The sequence below is a fragment of the Siniperca chuatsi genome, linkage group LG19 (genome assembly GCF_020085105.1).
Source record: "Siniperca chuatsi isolate FFG_IHB_CAS linkage group LG19, ASM2008510v1, whole genome shotgun sequence".
Lineage (NCBI taxonomy): Eukaryota > Metazoa > Chordata > Actinopteri > Centrarchiformes > Sinipercidae > Siniperca > Siniperca chuatsi.
This window is the reverse complement of record NC_058060.1, coordinates 23,124,282-23,140,488: the sequence shown is the minus strand read 5'-3', so window position 1 is coordinate 23,140,488 and position 16,207 is coordinate 23,124,282. Positions and strand designations below refer to the sequence as shown.

Below are 16,207 nucleotides of genomic sequence, written 5' to 3'. Positions count from 1 at the left end.
TCATCCCGGTTAAACGGACACTGCTGAAACGCAGTGCTGATTTGTCCTCAGGTGTTTCCTATATGAATAATTAGCGGAGATGGTTCGGCTTTCGTTAGTGGAGCGTCATGTGGACCAGAGAGTGAAGCGTTTCTACTTCTGTTTCTTTCTCGAAGAATTTACTGTAAAACGTGCCTTTCATTTCCCGAAGCTGGGGGATGTTTATTTGGTTGTTTTCATCCCTCTGCGGTGTTTTATTTCTGACAGGTTGAGCAAGCACGTGAAAGAAAATGGACGGTAAAGATTTTCCCTTTATAATTTCCACATACAAATGTTGGTTTAATAACATTTGAGCTGCGTAAACGCATCGTTTTTATTAACCTCAATGAGTAGAGGATTGTATATTTGCTTGAAAATAATATCTTAAAACTTTTGTCTCTGCTGCTTCCTGTAGATGGAAGCAAACAGCCACATACATTTGGGAGTGGACAGAGAACTCATCATCCCAGACCTTTTTTTTATGTTCAGCCACCATCTCAACCTTACTACCTCTACCAGCACTGGCAGATGAACAACCCATACAGTCACTATGGTTTGCCTGGAGGTATCGCGCTATTTTAAACCTATCTTTTTGTTGTAATCAATCTGTATTGATTGCCTGAAATCTCACTGTGTGCAATTATTTATTTCCCAGGTTTTAATTTTGGCCGTCCCTGCATGCACCCTTACCAGTACATGCACTATCCTGGGTATATTTTCCCACATGCCCCGATATATCCAATGGATCACAGGCGAATGTTTGAACCTCGCTTCCACGTTCCTGCCTGGAATGATATGCCTCGCCAGCAGTATCACCCACAGCCTTACGGGCGTCGAGAAACGGCCTGTTCAGAGGCTCAAACCGACCCCAGTGATGCCATAACCAAACTCATCGAATGCCTGGATAAGATTCGAGGCAGTGATCTGCAGGGCGTTGAGGGAGAACTCGACTCAGGCGTCGCCTCACAGTCCTCGGGAATGTTTTCTCCAAGAGAAGCGAAGACGAGAGAAGAGCAGGGTCACATCCTGCCTTCAGCGCCTGATGTGAGCCATTTGGAGTCTTCAGCTGTGACCTTCAGTGACTCCACGACGGCTGTGTATGACGGTGAGTCCAGCCGAAGGAGCTTAGATGCCCTGAGCTCTCAGGGATGCTGGTCTGGAGGATTAGAAGAGGAGTTGCCTCTCGATAGCTCCTCTGTCCATGAAGAGTGTCCTGAGCTCGAGCAGCCAGCAGCAGACGAACACTTCCTCCGTTTTGAGAAAGCAGAGGTCACAGATATCCAGTCAGATACCTCGGTGACCGATTCAAGTGTTCCAAAATGTGTCGCTGAAGAGCTCCTGAAGCAGAGAGTGGATCCGATCCTGCCCTCAACTCCATCAGTGCCATCGTCTTCCTTTACCTCCAGTCAGCCAGCGCTCAAAGATGCTAAAAGTGGCAACAAAGTCTCAAAGACAGAACATCAGAAAGCTGATCCAAGCTACCAGATCCTCAAGCTGCCTTTTGAGAACGTTTTGACACCTGGAGATGCTGAAGCCGGCCGCCTCTCCTCCCCTGCTGCTGCTCCCTACTACTACAACTACCTATCTATGCACACCACCCATGAGCGGATGAGTGTTCTCAGTCCATCTCTGGACGAGCTTTCCTCCAGAGATGAGATGTTCTCCACAGATCTAGACGATGCAGATCTTTTCCCCAAACATGTGTATCCGGGCAGGAGGCTTGCAGAAGTTGTGAGCGGGTCTCCACAAGCCGCTGAAGAAGTAGAAGTGTGGCTGACCGGCTCAAAGAGGTTAATGTGCGCTTGCTGTGGGAAAAGCCTAGCAAAAGGGGCAAGCAGGAGCAAAGTCCACAGCTCCAAGATGTACAGGGATGAAGCTGGAGACTCTGAGGAGGAAAGCAGATATGGAAGAGGGTGTGAGCAACCCGCCAGAGTGGTTGTGAGGAAGCATTCGGCACCCAGGAAGCCCCATTCTGCCCCTCTGAGACATGCTGCAAAACCGTGGTATAAAAGAGGCCAATACAAAGATTCTTCAGATCCAGTCAACCAGGAAGAAGGTCATGAAGTTTGTAAGCAGGAGCCAGCGGATGGTGAGGTTGGAGAGATGACTGGTATTGAGCTGCAGTGCAGAACATGTCAGGGTAAGTCTCTGGCAGAGTCTCTTTTCTTTAACAGCTTCAGTTGACTTGATTTCTGTGCTGTGTTGACCGGCATTATTTTGTCTAATTGTGCAATAATGCTAGAAATATGTACTGAATGTGTGAACTCTTTCATAGACGGACACTGCAGAGAAGCGCTGACCACGTCAGACCAAGGAAGGTGGGGAGACGGTGACGTGATTCCCAGGAGGAGACAAGCAACCCCTCTTCAACGACAAGGTTGAGTTTAGCCACTCGCATATCTTGTAGAAAAAGAGTACAATCTCGGTCTTCTCTTGAACCAACAAAGTTTACAGGGCCAATCATTTTGAAACTGTCAATCTGCCCAAACAGCTCGTGCAGCTTAATTAGACATGTGCAGGCAAGTTAGAGCAGTTTTGGTCCCAAATGTATTTATTTACCCCTTTTTTATGTTTGTGAAATGCTGAGCTGGAACCCCACAGTCTAAAGTTAGAGCACATTACACAATTTTAGGCCAACAATGACAACCGGCTTCGAAGAAAGCAAAGTGCTGTCCACAATCACTCCATTTGGTACCTATTGCACTTTACTAACTTTGAGTGACTGAATTCTAGTTGTAAAATTTATGCCACAAAATTATTCATAAGCATTTGAAATCTGTTTACTGCTCACTATAAAGTAAACTATTTACTGATTGTTTTCTGTAGAAAATAGTTAATTGGTGAACAGGGCAGTGTTTTTCAGACACAACATATGACTTAAATCTCTGTACTGAGCCTAAGACCTGTCAAACCTACATCCATGCTTCTTCCCTTAGCCATAATTCTTCAAATGAATTTGTTTATTATTGTTGACCTGGTATTTTATTCTGCTCGTAACACTGGATAGAGATGAGTACTCAGAGGAAAGTGATGTACCACAGACCAAGAGATGAGGACAATGATGACGATGAGCCGCCTCCATTACCCTGGGAGAGAGGTTAATACCAGATTTTCTTTTGCAACAAATGTTAACAATGACCTGGCTATCACATCTCTCTGAATGTGATCGTTTTTGTTTGGCCTTTGCCAGGCTCTACGATGAGAGGAGAACCAAGATGTTGACGTCCCCGGATTGACTTTTGAACAAAGTGTGTTGAACTGTAGGTGAAATGCACACGTCACTGCACAAGATGAAACCTCTTTCACAATGCTCTACCGGGGATCCATAGACTTCACACACACCAACACACTCTTCAGTATGTTCAAACTTCTGTCTTGGGGAAAATATGTTTTAATGAAATGTTTCTTTCCTCCTCAGGTCCCCCCAAAGGTGTAATTGTTTCAGGATAATGTGTTTGAAAATATTTAGAGCACCAGGTGAAATGCACTGCACAGAAAGCCTCTTTTTGTTTAGATAAAAGTAAAAAAAAAAAATGTATAAAGTTTGCACTATTCATGATTTATGAATTTCACAAAGAGGCAAATGGGCCGAAAGGTTGTGTTGCACTGTTTGGGGCCAGTCCAATAAAATATTGTCATTATTTAAGCTTTGTGTTGAATCATTTTACATCATAACATCTTGCAACAGTTCATATTGTGCTGGGAGATTTCACTTATTTTATAGGAACTGTAACAATGTCTACTCCAGGGGACATCTACACCCATATGTCCATCTTTAATACTGGCTGAAATCCTGGGGTGTATTTCAAGAAGCAGGTTTTTTGATTTACATGTACAGTATCTGGACAACTTGGAGTAATATCAGACACAGTTTCCAAGTTTGAGCACAGATTTGATGCTTTAAGCATCAGATGTAGATCTGCCAATAATTCGGCACCCCTATTTATTTTGTTAGATGTGTAGATAAGGCGGCAAGAAATAATTATAGATTTGCAGAACCAGTTGCTACTTCTGTCGAGTGTCAAACTGAATGTCACATATGTACTGTTCTCAGTAGCTGTTAGTAGATGGTAGCCTGTCTACTTGAGATGAAATATTAGTTGAATAATGTTTTACTGCTGATTGGATGAAACAAGACATTTGAATATGTCACTTTGGGAAAATGTGATGGGCACTTTTCCCTATTCTGACATTTATTAGACCAAACGATTAATCAGTTAATCGAGGAAATTACGTCAGATTAAGAGAATGAAAATAATCGATAGTTGCAGCCCACTTATCTACTAACCTTTGCGTGTCAATGGATGCTCTCAACATACACAACAGTTGTTTTTACAAAGCGAAAGCTGAGGCAACACCTGCTAGTTTATATTATTCTTTAATAGAAAGGCTTTACACCAAAATGTGGGATCCATTAACCAATGCAAATTGCAGAATGTGCTGTTATTAGCAAAAGTAGATATTATGGTTGTAGGCATTAAGGATTTTAATGAAGACCACTGTAAATACCTATTTTTAGGGATGTTTCATACTGAAAGCTCACTAACCAGAATACATACACAGAAAACCTCTTTAAACAGCAATACTGATTTTAGAATCACAGGTCAAGTCAACAAACCGGTCTAACAGAGCATGTTTATTCTTCATGGATAATAATGTCTATAAATGCTGCACCAGGCAACCAAACAAGCTCTCATCTAACCTCGTAATTGGCTCTTCAGGGGTCAAACATCTCAGCACAGGCCGTGTGAATACGTGCTTTGCTTTTTAGAAATGCTGTCTCAGAGAACCCATAAGGAAATTAGCCTTGAGCTTCACAAAGATGCTAAAAAAGGACAGGATGTACCACTTTGAGCCGCATATCTGTAACCAATGATTCCAACAAGCTGCAGGTCTGTAGTCCTTAATTAAAGCCAATCAGCTTCTCACCTCCTCTACCTCTAGTTTCTAGTTGATTGAAGGCACCAATCCTACTTTTTCACCTCTGATCTATTGTCTGCCTTTCCTCAGGTGAGTTGATGCACCACAGTGGGAGGGAATCAGTGGGAAACAAACATTTTTCATTGGCTTTAAAAGAAGGTCATTAAACTCTAATTGGACAATTGTCACCTGGAACCAAAATCCAGCCAATCAGTGCAGCATTTGAAAAGCTAGACGGCACTCAACTTTGATTTCAAATTTAAAACATACTTTGAAAGCTGTGTTGGGTTGACAGAGGTAATCTTCTTATTGCATGTAAGTACGCTTGCTCAGCAAGTGTTTTGTTGTCAGAAAATTCACTGAAAACCCTTTGCTGAAATCTTACAACAAAGAACGAAACTCTTATTTTAACTTGCTTCTCGTCTCTTTGTCAGATATGGAGGCAGCCACGTCTACCTTGCAACATTCTTTCGGCCCGGGCCATCTGGGTCCAAACCCACCACATGGAGCTCAGCAGGCCCAGGGGCCCCATCAGCCGGCTTCAGGGTCTTCAGGAGCTCCACGTCCTGAAGAGCACCACCACCAACACCACCACCAGCAGCACCACAAACCTTTCTTCTACATACAGCCCTCGCAGCCATACCTGCCCATGCAGAGTCTGCAGTGGCCTGTGCCAGTGCCCATGCCTGTGTCCTACAACCCATACTATGGTTACCCTGGTTTAGGTAAGTGTCACAAATCCCAAACCTCCTTGTGTCTATTTGGTGCACCTAATGGATTTTCTGCTCCCTGAAAATACTTAACTTATGCTGCATGTTATCTAGCAAGAGTCGGTGCTCTATAAGCCCCTTTTATGCTGTATGCACGGAACAATTAATGCAGTGAAGTGCTTTCAAATAAAGTCCTCCTGCAGAACTTTTTTCACTAAATGCTATCATAGTTTCTACATATTCAATACATGTTTTTCTGCATTCTTTTTGTTTGTTTGTAAATGAGTTGGTGCATATCTCTGGACACTTTAATTAAACATTAAATTAATTTAAATGCTCACATTTAGATTCTTCTTTATCTGCATCAAGAGTTTTTGGTGAAGTGATCAATCAGTTGTACTGATCTGAATCATTATGTTCTGTTCATTTTAATTTTGTAATATGTATGGCCTCCTGCAGCCAGTGCTAATAGGACTACCACTGCTTATCACATCATAAACTGAAAATTCATGTTTTTGTTATTTATTTATTTTTTTAATATTCCTGTTCTGTCTCAACTGCACATGTTGCATGGATCATGCTATTTAGAATTTCTTAGTTATTTCATGCATGTGCGCAAAGTTTTGTGCAGACATTCTTTCCATCCAACGACTTTGGTGATCGCTGGCTTTTCCTCTGGCGTCACCATGAGTTTGACATTTTTGGTTTTGAGTGAAATTTCTCAACTACTGGATGGATTTTCATGACGTTTCCTCTAATGCCATCATTAGGTCAAAATTTGTATTCATGACCAGATACCTGCAAAACTGACATTCCCATCTGCCTTAGCTGTACTTTGTTTCAAGTGCTAATTAGCAAATGTTAGCATGCTACGTTAAGATGAACAAGGTAAACCTTATACCTGCTAAACATCAGCTTGTTGGCATTTGTCATTGTGAGCATGTTAAGCACAGCTCTGATTTTTGACCAAACTGGCTCAGAAACCCATAGATAGTTTTAGGTTTGTGGCTTTATTCATCCATTGTTAGCTCACCAGACTAATGCAATGCATTTCTTTTCTTCTTTCAGCTGGGTTTTGTGTATCTGCTGTTGTAATACATGACATGCATTGGAGCAGATTATTGACAGAGAATGAGAGGGACGACTTGATGACATTGATAAATGACCCAAGCCAGAAGTGATATGCAATATGTTAACCTGAAATACTACTGAGTCGGATAGCTGAAGTCTGATTTTTAAAAACAATGTATCACAACTGTGAGATGTGCTTTAATATAAAATTTACAAATTTTACAATTAACAAACCACAACAGCACTTTAATGCTCATTACCTTTTTTTTTTTTTTTTTTTTCTTATGCTATTAAAGGTTATGGCATGCCAGTGATGCCCAACTATCAGCCAAATCCATATGTGGAGCCACCTGGCTTTGTTGTACCCCATACCCACCTCCATTTGATGGACTACAGACGCATGCTCAACCCTCAGTATTACCAGACCATGGCCTACCACTCCCGCAGGTTCCGCTACCAGCACAACAGCCAGGCGAGAGAAATGATCAGCTCTGAGGTTCAAACTGAGCCGCTGTCTGCAACCCAGAGGACTAGTACCACAGGTTCCAGCAATGTCGAAGCCTCCAGTGACCTCCCAGTCCACAGCAGCGACAACACCCCCAGTGTCTCCACCAGTCAGTCGCTCTCACCAGCCTTGGCTGTGCAGAAGGGGGATCACTCTCTGGAGCTAAAGGACATGTTGCCGTCTTCCACCACTCAGACGCCACCAAATGGCAGCTTTGTTATTCAGACAGAGGAGGTGAGGATTGAATGCTGCACCACACCGGTGGGACTACAACTCCTGCACTCTCATGAGACTTCAGAAGTATCCCACAGCTTTTCCCAAGATGTGGTCCAGTGTAGCTCCATCCTCCAGGGTCGTGTCCTGCAGGACGAGGGACCGTGCCTTCCTGCAGACCAGTCGGCGCAGGAACTCCAAGCTTGTCCTGACATCCTGTTAATTGGGACGCCCAGCAGCGGTGAGAAGAGCCCTGCACTGGAGGAGTCCAGGAACCAGACGGACCCTGTGACTGTCCTCTCTGACTTTGGTTCTCGAGTAGTATCTCATGGTGATGTTCAGGAGACAAGCAGTGAGAAAGATGTGAGTATGACATCCAAGAATTTTCACTTCAAAGTCGTTCACCTGCCCTTCGACCCCAAGTACCTGGATGAGCTGAGGAAGATGGAATCCACTGTCTGGTCAATGGAGGAAACTTTGATTCCCTCCCCTGAATCGCTAATCCAAACTGGTCGCACAGAGTCTTATGATGAAACAATGGCTGCAGTAGCGGAAGTGCCCTCAGCACTGATGGTGAGAGAGGAGGCTCCTACAGAAGAGGTCATCCCCATGATTGAGATGCCTCCTCTGACAGAGGATGAACTGGAGGACATGGTCCCCACTGTGCAAAGTCCTGGGGATGAGATGGTGTCTGAAGCTGACATGTGCCCTATGATGGGTGTTCCTGTTGCAGAGGGAACTCCTATGACAGAGTCGACACACACAGCAGAGGTGGCTCATGCACCTTATTTGCTGGTGTTGGATAATTCCCCTCTTAATGCAGATAGAAACCAACATAGACGAGAAACAAATGTCCAGCATCATCAGGACACTTCATTCGAGTCATTGCCTGCCTACCTCCCCTCAACCAGCTGTCTGGCTGACGTTGATAATATCTACTACTGTAGCAAGTTGCCACCAACTCCCAAGACACCGAACAGACCTCTGAGCAGCCATGGTTTAGATGTGCCTTCCAGAAGAAGAAAACTAGACCTAGAGTATAAAGAACGGCCTACTGTTCGCAAGCCTAAAGAGAGGTACAAACCCAAAGGCAAGGTGGATCGGCGAAGCCTCTCGGACCATGAATGCTGCCTTAGCAGAAATTTCAATGAAAACGCGTTTACCCCTTATGCGTCCAAGAGGGAGCGACTTTGCTCCAGATGTCTGACAAAGCGCAGGATCTGCACGTTTACCAGTCCAGGACTCGATGCTCAGACCTTAAAAAGAAAAGCTTTCGAACAGTGGAATGACACACTATTACCAACATGTGAAGCCTGTAAATCTCACTCCAAGAAACAACTGAGAAAAGGTTCCAGTCCCGATGTCCGTGGCTGTCGACATGGACACGACACTGAGGGAGAATCTTCTGAGAACAGCTCGTGTCGCACTAGGCCAAAATGGAGGACCGCTAACGATCCCAGGAAGCTCCACGATCTCAAGAGGCCACTGGCCTCAAAGCAAAACTTTGAGAAATGTCCTGCAGCGACATACCCAAAGCTGAAGGAAAATAACTGTGTGTGTAATGAGCCACAGCATCAGTCAGGTGCATGGGAGAGGCTGCGCCACTGTCCCCACGGCAACACCATCCGAGAAATGGATGAGAACTGCGCCATGCCGGTTTCCCTCCAGGACAAATGGAGGAACATGGATCAGATGCGCATGTGGCAAACTGGTAAGTAAATGGTTTTCACTCTTGATATCAGGATAATTAACCCTTAACATACTGTTCTGCAACTCTGCCTTTCTTTGTAACTGTATACCTTCTCATCCGTCAGAGAAGTCATGGAAAGCAGCGACGATTAACCCTGACATTGACGGCTCCAAGAATGAAGCCAGATCACAACACCTGAATAAACACAAGAAGTCACAACCACAATCACAAGGTTTGCTGTGGGCATTTCACTTTACTGTACTCTTAAATCAGCTTGACATAAGTAATTTTTAAATCAAGATTTATACAAAAGGGTGGAATGCAGAAAAACACACACGTGCCAGTACCGGCCTTGTGTCCATTTCTAGAGACCTCAGCATAAACCTCTTGATCCAAGCCTTTTTTTGTGTTCTTCAAGCCATTTAGTGCCTGTATTTGTACACACATTAAATGTTCTCACTTTCCTGCATTCAACTGTTCCCCTACTTTTTTTTCTGTGCGTTATCACTGAGCTGTTTGGGAAGCCTTTTTCCACGATTTCCTGTAATATACTCCACCTGATGTGGATGTAGACAGAATGTAGTTGTCTAAATGTTAGGAGGAACTAGGTTGAATATATTGACTGTCTTCTTCCTACTGCTCAACCATGCATCATCATTATGTGGTGAACAGATCCAGCATGTGAAATTCCGATCACATTTTGTCCAATGAGTCATGAATACAGAGAGAGGTTGCAACTTTGCTTAATTGCACTTAATATTTTGTCATTTTTCTCCGCAGGAACCCGTAGAAAAGACACAAGATGTTGATTTGCACAAGAGCACAATTTAACAAATTGAAAAATGCACTGTTTTTAAAAAAAGATGTACACTTAATTTAAATTATTTCCACGTAAATGAATTGTATAATAAATCACAATGTTCACTATTTATTGACATTAAAATAAACACAGATTTATGATAGTTCATGTATTTGTCTTGCCTTTAAAAAAACACACTTTGTGCACCTTCAATTCCTGATTTTTATTTTATTTTTTTCCAATAATGTTTGGGGAGTAAAATTGTGGTAAAAGTAGTAATTGTATTTGTCCACTAGATGGAACTATTTCTACATTAAGTATCCAATCCATTGGGTGATTAAAATATTGAATTAGGCTTTATTTTTAGTCACACTGACAAAATCATACATAAATAATGCATACATTATAGGAAAACTGTTTCAGATGAATCCCATTCTTAGATAAACTGAATTTAAATGGAACTTTTCCATACAAAAGTCAGTATTGAACACTTTGGAGGGATGGAAATGAAACCACCTGCAGTCTGGACACTGCTTCATCTTCCTTTTTAACAAACCAATTTAATCTCTGGATTCCACATAATTCATTAAACATGCCACTGTGATCACGTATTTGCATAAGACCTTTTTAACTGACAGCCTTATCTAGAATGCCTTTCAGTGAATGTTAAGGTGGGTGTTTATCATCATGTTCAGGTGAGCCACTGGTGGTCTCATGGTCTCTGGGGGATCAAACCTATGACCTTTGATAAGACTAGGCATGTAGCCTATAACCTGCAGCTTCTCTTAATAAGGCCGGTAGTTTTAATGGCTACAGACAGTAACATGAATAAAGAGACAAGCCTTCAGCACAAAATGGAAAACATAAAATTACTGATTGCTGGGATATACAGTATATCTAAAATTGCATAACCTATATTAAATATCTATTCAGGGAAGTTTGTTTTAACTTTTTTTTAAGCATAAATGTCTTAAAATGAGGCAGAGAGCAGTATTTTTAGCCATGCTAGTAGTGTGCCTCTAGGTCAGTGCTTATCAATCCACCATTTTGGCCCAAACTGTAATTTCTCAACTACTGGATGGATTTCCATGAATTTTTGTCCAAACATTCACAGTCCCCAGAGGATGAATTCTGCTGAGCCCCTGACTTTTAGTGTTGTGCCACCAAGAGGTTGACATTTGTGATGAGTGAAATATAAATTTGGTACTCACATTCATGTCTCCCTCAGGATGAATTGTAATGAGTTTGGTTGGCGCTAGACTTTTCAGCTAGCGCCACCATCAGGTCAAAAATGTAATTTGTCCAATACTTTATGACCAAAAACCTGCAAAGCTAATGACATTCCCATCAGCCTCAACTGCACTTTGGTTTACAGCTAATTAGCAAACATTAGCATGCTAACACACTTACCTGAGGGGGATGTTTACTAAGCCTGCCATAAATTACTGTTGGGGGCACAGCAATTTTTCAATTTAGCGGATTATTCACTAAGATTACATATGTTAATGAGTTCATCGGATTTGCATAAAGTGCCGCTAAATAAGATCTGATGCCTGAAGGGGGCAGTATACTGTATCAGACCTGCTTGTCGGATGGTCTAAGAGGTCTGGAAACCCTCTCGGACGATTAGGGGGACTGGGTCCGACCATTTCTGTAACTTTCCAAAACCGATGGGCCAACGTTCACACGCACTTCACGCTGTGATTGGCCAGCTGTGCAGGGGTGGGAAAGAAGCCAGGGTTTGAACTTCCTTCTCTAGCGCTCTTTCATTCTTGACACAATTTATTTGTCACTTTTTATGCGTGCCATTATCCCCTTTTTTTTATTTTATGGTGTATTTGTGGTGAGCATTTCTGGAAAGTAATGCAGCCCAAAAAAAAAAGTGTTTTCTGCTGCTGAACTTGGAATTTTTGCTGAAGAGAAAACACTTTTGGAACTGCAAGTTTGCATTCATCCCACAAGAGGAGGGCTAAATTAAAAAATGGTAAAGATTACACCTGCCAAACATCAGCATGCTAGCATTGTTATTGTGAAAATGTTTACATGCTGATGTTAGCATTTAGCTGAAAGTGTCACTGTGCTTAAGTACAGCTTCACAGAGCTGCTAGCATGGCTGTCGACTTAATTCCTGTTTCTGATTATGTCAGCGAAAGCATGAAAACTCAATACTGAAATGGGTGACTGGTTTGTTTTGCGGGAAAAAAGATGTTTCCACATTATACTGAATTAATAGTCAAAAAGGACATTATTAGAGTCATAGTATTTCTTGTCAAGCTGTGAAGGCGACTGTAAACCCCATTATTGACCATTAATATGTAATGTCGCTCCCCAAAGGGGAAAAAATACACAAATGTATTGAATAAAGAAAGAACTGTGTTGGGCCAGACCATTAGAGTTTATGTAGTGGTCAGCAGGCCTTTGAGACCAGGTAATGAAACCAATTTTACTGACATTGTTCCAAATGAAACATGTAATGGCATATGCAGCAATAATAGCTTTCCTGGCTGGAGGGGAGGTAAATACTGGGATGAAGAGTGTGTGCTTCTGTCAGTTGCTTCATTTGAGAGAATCGCAGGAGTCGATGTGTGTATGTATGTATGATTTTCAGGGTCTCGCAACAGGCCAACAACTGCTCACTTTGCCTCAGATTGCTTTGTTTTCTTCTCCTCACCCTCCGTGGAGACATCTGCACAGAAAGCCCACACAATGTGCCGTCTTCAAAGGGAAGAAAGGCCTGCTTTTGTGCATTGTTTGAAACAGAGACAGTCAAAAGCTTTTTTTGCAATTTGAAACAACCCTCTTAAGTGATTTCTGGCTAACAGGGAGGAGAGGGTCTTTGAAGCTAACCATGTGTGGTGAGGGAGGCCAGATGGGATGAGGAAAGTTGCAGCACTGGAGCGCAACACATGATTTCCCCTCAGATTCGTCAGTTTGAGGGCAGAGATGGACAGCGCGGTTTGGACGGTCTCAGAGCTCATATCTCGTTGACTCCTTCTTCACGCTGCCGTTCCATCTTCATGACGCCTGCATTATGGATAAATGTGAAAGGCTTCAGTGTGATTGGCTCCCGAGGGGATTTACAGTATGAGGTGATATACTGTGTGTATCACATAAAGCTGGAGGAGGCACATATATTTCATATAGAGCGACATAAACAGTCAGGGTGGGTAAAACATCCTGCAGTGATGCTTTCTCTTTACAGGGCTGGTGTGTGTTGATGTATTCAAATGCATGAACACCAACATGTCCTCTTTAGAATAGAAAGATGAAGAGAATCCTCAGAATTAAGGCCATTTTACAGCAAACAAAACTAACACCACAAACATAAGGATGTTTAGAAAAGGATACATTATGAAGGTGATCATCTTTTAAAGAGTCGGTTCACCCAAATCACAAAAAAACATATTTGTACCACATGTACCACCACTTACCCCTGGTGGTACAGTATCCAGCCACACACGTTTTTAACTTTGGTTAAGTGCTGTATCAGTCAAGTCTTTATTATCAGTAATTTCTTGCATTAAAAAGGTTGTTGTTGGGGTGCCTCTGTGGCGTAGGGTTAAGACGCCAACCATGAATTCATTCAGGTTGCTGTTCAGTTGACTCATTTGTCCTTGAATGTACTAACAGTGAGTGTTTGCGGTGACCATAAAAAGTACTAGTAATGAACTGAAACCAGTGGCTCCCTGGAAAGTAGGAAGGTCATCCCCTAAAATCACAAATTGCAGTCCAGTGTATTTACTGGTTAAACAAACAAGATACAACATGTTCATTAGTGAGCTTTAGAGGTCTTGGTAGGTGTATTTTTTTTTACTTTTGACAGAGCCACGCTGTTTTCCCCCTGCCTTCAGTCATTATGCTAATCTAGGCTAACCACATCCTGACTCCAGCTCGGTAATGCACAGTCAAGTCAATTTTATTTATATAGCCCAATATCACAAATCTGCCTCAAGGGGCTTTAAAATCTGTACAGCATACGATACCCTCTGTCCGTAGGCCCTCGTTTCGGATAAGGAAAAACTCCCCAAAAAAACCCTTTTAACAGGGAAAAATTAGATAAAAAATAGATGCCGTGTGTACAGAATAGACCAACATGATAAAACTACAGTATGGACAATCATGATGACAACATTATAAACAGATTGTAACATATATGAGTTTGATATAGATCTTTTAACCTCACTCTGGGAAAGAAAGCAAAAATGCGTATTTCCCTTTAAGGGTCTAATTTATGACTGTAGCTCAGGTTGAAGGTGAAGGGTCAACGAGACTTCAGGTCAAGTGTTGTTTGGGCATGTGAGATCTTTATGTATTAGTGTGTATCTGAATTTGTGATTGCACCATTTCTCTTTTATATGCTTATGTACTGTGTGCGTGTGTTTGTGTGTACTTACAGATGTATAATAGATTGAAATATTTTTGGAACACTTCCCTCGACAATGTATCTCAGTGTGTTCAAAGCTTGTTTTAATGTCAGTATGTGCCTCTCTCTGTGTGTGTGTGCAGTCTGTGTGGGTGTGCGTAGCTGCTTGAGATGCCTATAAAAGCTGTGGGAGGTTAAGAGCATCCATTCTGCCTCCTTAACTGTTTGGAGTGATTCTGTCTAGCTGTCAAGTCGTTTTTCCTGGAGAACAGCAGTGTGTGTGCCACAGGGTTCAAGTGTTTTGAAATGCTCATCATCAACAGACGTCTCAGAGATGACTAAGTGGTATCAGAACACAAGATTACTTGCTCCTTTTATACAGAAATAAAAAATAATGAATAAAATTACAGCAAGCGATTATTACATTGGTAAATAGGAGTATTACCCAAAAGACTGTGAGTCAATACCTGTCCAATATTTTTTACAGGTATTGACAGTTGTTTCAATTGAGGATTTAAGGTGCCGATTATCCTTTTAAAACTAGTTGCACTGTGTCTGCTGAATGTGTAAATACTACCTATTGCTAATTAAACTACCCAACAGTATATAAAGCAGAATTAGCTCAGCTTTAAACAACTACAGCAGTAAATGCAACACACACATTAATGCAGCAGGAATATTAATCCAGAAACATCAGATATAATAGGAAAACACTGACAGGAGCATTTGTACGTCTGTGTTTATATGTTAAAGTGCCATTTATGTGTATCGGTATGTGCGTGTGTTCCAATACAACGCCTGTAATGTCAGAATACATGTGTGAAGATCTCTGTGTGAAACATTATCAGCTCCTCAGTCCTCCTTCAGCCAAAGACAAACACCCGACCGGTGTCCTGACAGTGCCGTCTGCTCTCTGTGGCTCCTGAAGGACATGATGGATGCTTCTTTGAAGGATCCCTTCTGTCATCCAGACGCCAAATTAGGGGCCGGCTACGGCTGGCCACTCTGGACTGAGAGGTAGGAGGGCAGCATCAGTCACTCAGTGGACCACACTGACTTTTTGGCAGTTCAGCCCATTGGTCAACTGACACAGCAACAAAAGCAACTCTGTGAGGCCAGTAGATGCTGCAGATCTCTCCAGTGTACATGCCAATGCTTTAGCAGACAGTATATCCTGTCTGGAATATTTCCATATATTGCTAATAGATCTATCTGTATGGTAGAGCACTATAAAACACACAAAACTGGTGCATTTATTAAGAAAATCAGTGTATTACAAGTGAGTAAGTGGGCACTAAGGTCCTGTAGGAGTGCAGCGTTTGCACAAAAACTTGACAAATACAGTAGAAGTGTGTGTCGCTTTAAAACGTGTGGTCATTTTTCAGCAGGCAGGTGGTCCTGTGTGGCTCAGTGGCACTAAAATCAGCAGGGTTGGGGGTTTGATATCCACTGGGGCCTCCCACACTCAGGTGTATGCACTCAATTAAGCAATAACACACTCAAGGTTGCGCTGCGCTATGGTTACTGGCAGCAGTGAGCTGCAGCTGGAGGAAATGTAGATCAGCCAGCAGCCACGCCAAAACACGACCTTGACAGTGTTAGTGCTTTTACACAGAATACATTAACACAGGAGCTCCAAAGTGATGAGTGAGGAAGTATGTCTATGAAGACCTTTCTTACTAAAAGTTGTTAAATTTCACCAGATGTCACCTGTCATACCATATCTAGAGATGAGTCCTCCCAATCCCATACTACAGTTCATGAAAGTATGTGGATACCTGAATTCTATAACCATATCTGATCATTGAACATGTGATTCTAAAATCATGGCCATTAATCTGCTGCGATAACAGCATCCGCTCATTTGGTTTCAGGCTTTCCCACCAATACTCCCAACAGTGAGACCCGGCTCCCAGTC

General features: G+C 42.4%; 2 protein-coding genes across 4 annotated transcripts; both read left to right on the top strand.

Moving 5' to 3' along the window:
• Window positions 1-81: 81 nt before the first annotated feature.
• LOC122866338 (bucky ball-like) lies at window positions 82-3,664 on the top strand. Of its 2 annotated transcripts, XM_044175848.1 has the most exons (7): window positions 82-276; window positions 434-583; window positions 674-2,158; window positions 2,294-2,395; window positions 3,026-3,115; window positions 3,209-3,278; window positions 3,437-3,664. In XM_044175848.1, the coding sequence occupies exons 1-6, from the start codon at window positions 270-272 to the stop codon at window positions 3,238-3,240; spliced, it is 1,866 nt and encodes a 621-aa protein (XP_044031783.1). In that variant the 5' UTR covers window positions 82-269; the 3' UTR covers window positions 3,241-3,278; window positions 3,437-3,664. The 2 variants fall into 2 exon arrangements, with proteins under 2 accessions (XP_044031783.1, XP_044031781.1); XM_044175846.1 differs by having other exon boundaries at window positions 3,209-3,664.
• A 1,439-nt stretch (window positions 3,665-5,103) lies between these two features.
• Window positions 5,104-10,089, top strand: LOC122867019. 2 transcript variants are annotated; one of them, XM_044177333.1, is made up of 5 exons: window positions 5,104-5,253; window positions 5,373-5,663; window positions 7,016-9,148; window positions 9,252-9,359; window positions 9,908-10,089. In XM_044177333.1, exons 2-5 carry the CDS (start codon window positions 5,375-5,377, stop codon window positions 9,934-9,936), a joined length of 2,559 nt encoding a protein of 852 aa, XP_044033268.1. In that variant the 5' UTR covers window positions 5,104-5,253; window positions 5,373-5,374; the 3' UTR covers window positions 9,937-10,089. The 2 variants fall into 2 exon arrangements, with proteins under 2 accessions (XP_044033268.1, XP_044033269.1); XM_044177334.1 differs by having other exon boundaries at window positions 5,138-5,235.
• Window positions 10,090-16,207: the final 6,118 nt, after the last annotated feature.

What these genes read in the sequence shown, in the direction of transcription:
- LOC122866338 (XM_044175848.1), top strand. An exon ending in TCACTATGGTTTGCCTGGAG is followed by an intron (nt 584 to 673) that starts GTATCGCGCTAT and finishes TTTATTTCCCAG; the next exon opens with GTTTTAATTTTGGCCGTCCC. An exon ending in TCCATTACCCTGGGAGAGAG is followed by an intron (nt 3,116 to 3,208) that starts GTTAATACCAGA and finishes GGCCTTTGCCAG; the next exon opens with GCTCTACGATGAGAGGAGAA.
- LOC122867019 (XM_044177333.1), top strand. Translation starts at nt 5,375, where the DNA reads ATGGAGGCAGCCACGTCTACCTTGCAACATTCTTTCGGCCCGGGCCAT. An exon ending in GATGCGCATGTGGCAAACTG is followed by an intron (nt 9,149 to 9,251) that starts GTAAGTAAATGG and finishes CTCATCCGTCAG; the next exon opens with AGAAGTCATGGAAAGCAGCG. An exon ending in GTCACAACCACAATCACAAG is followed by an intron (nt 9,360 to 9,907) that starts GTTTGCTGTGGG and finishes TTTTCTCCGCAG; the next exon opens with GAACCCGTAGAAAAGACACA.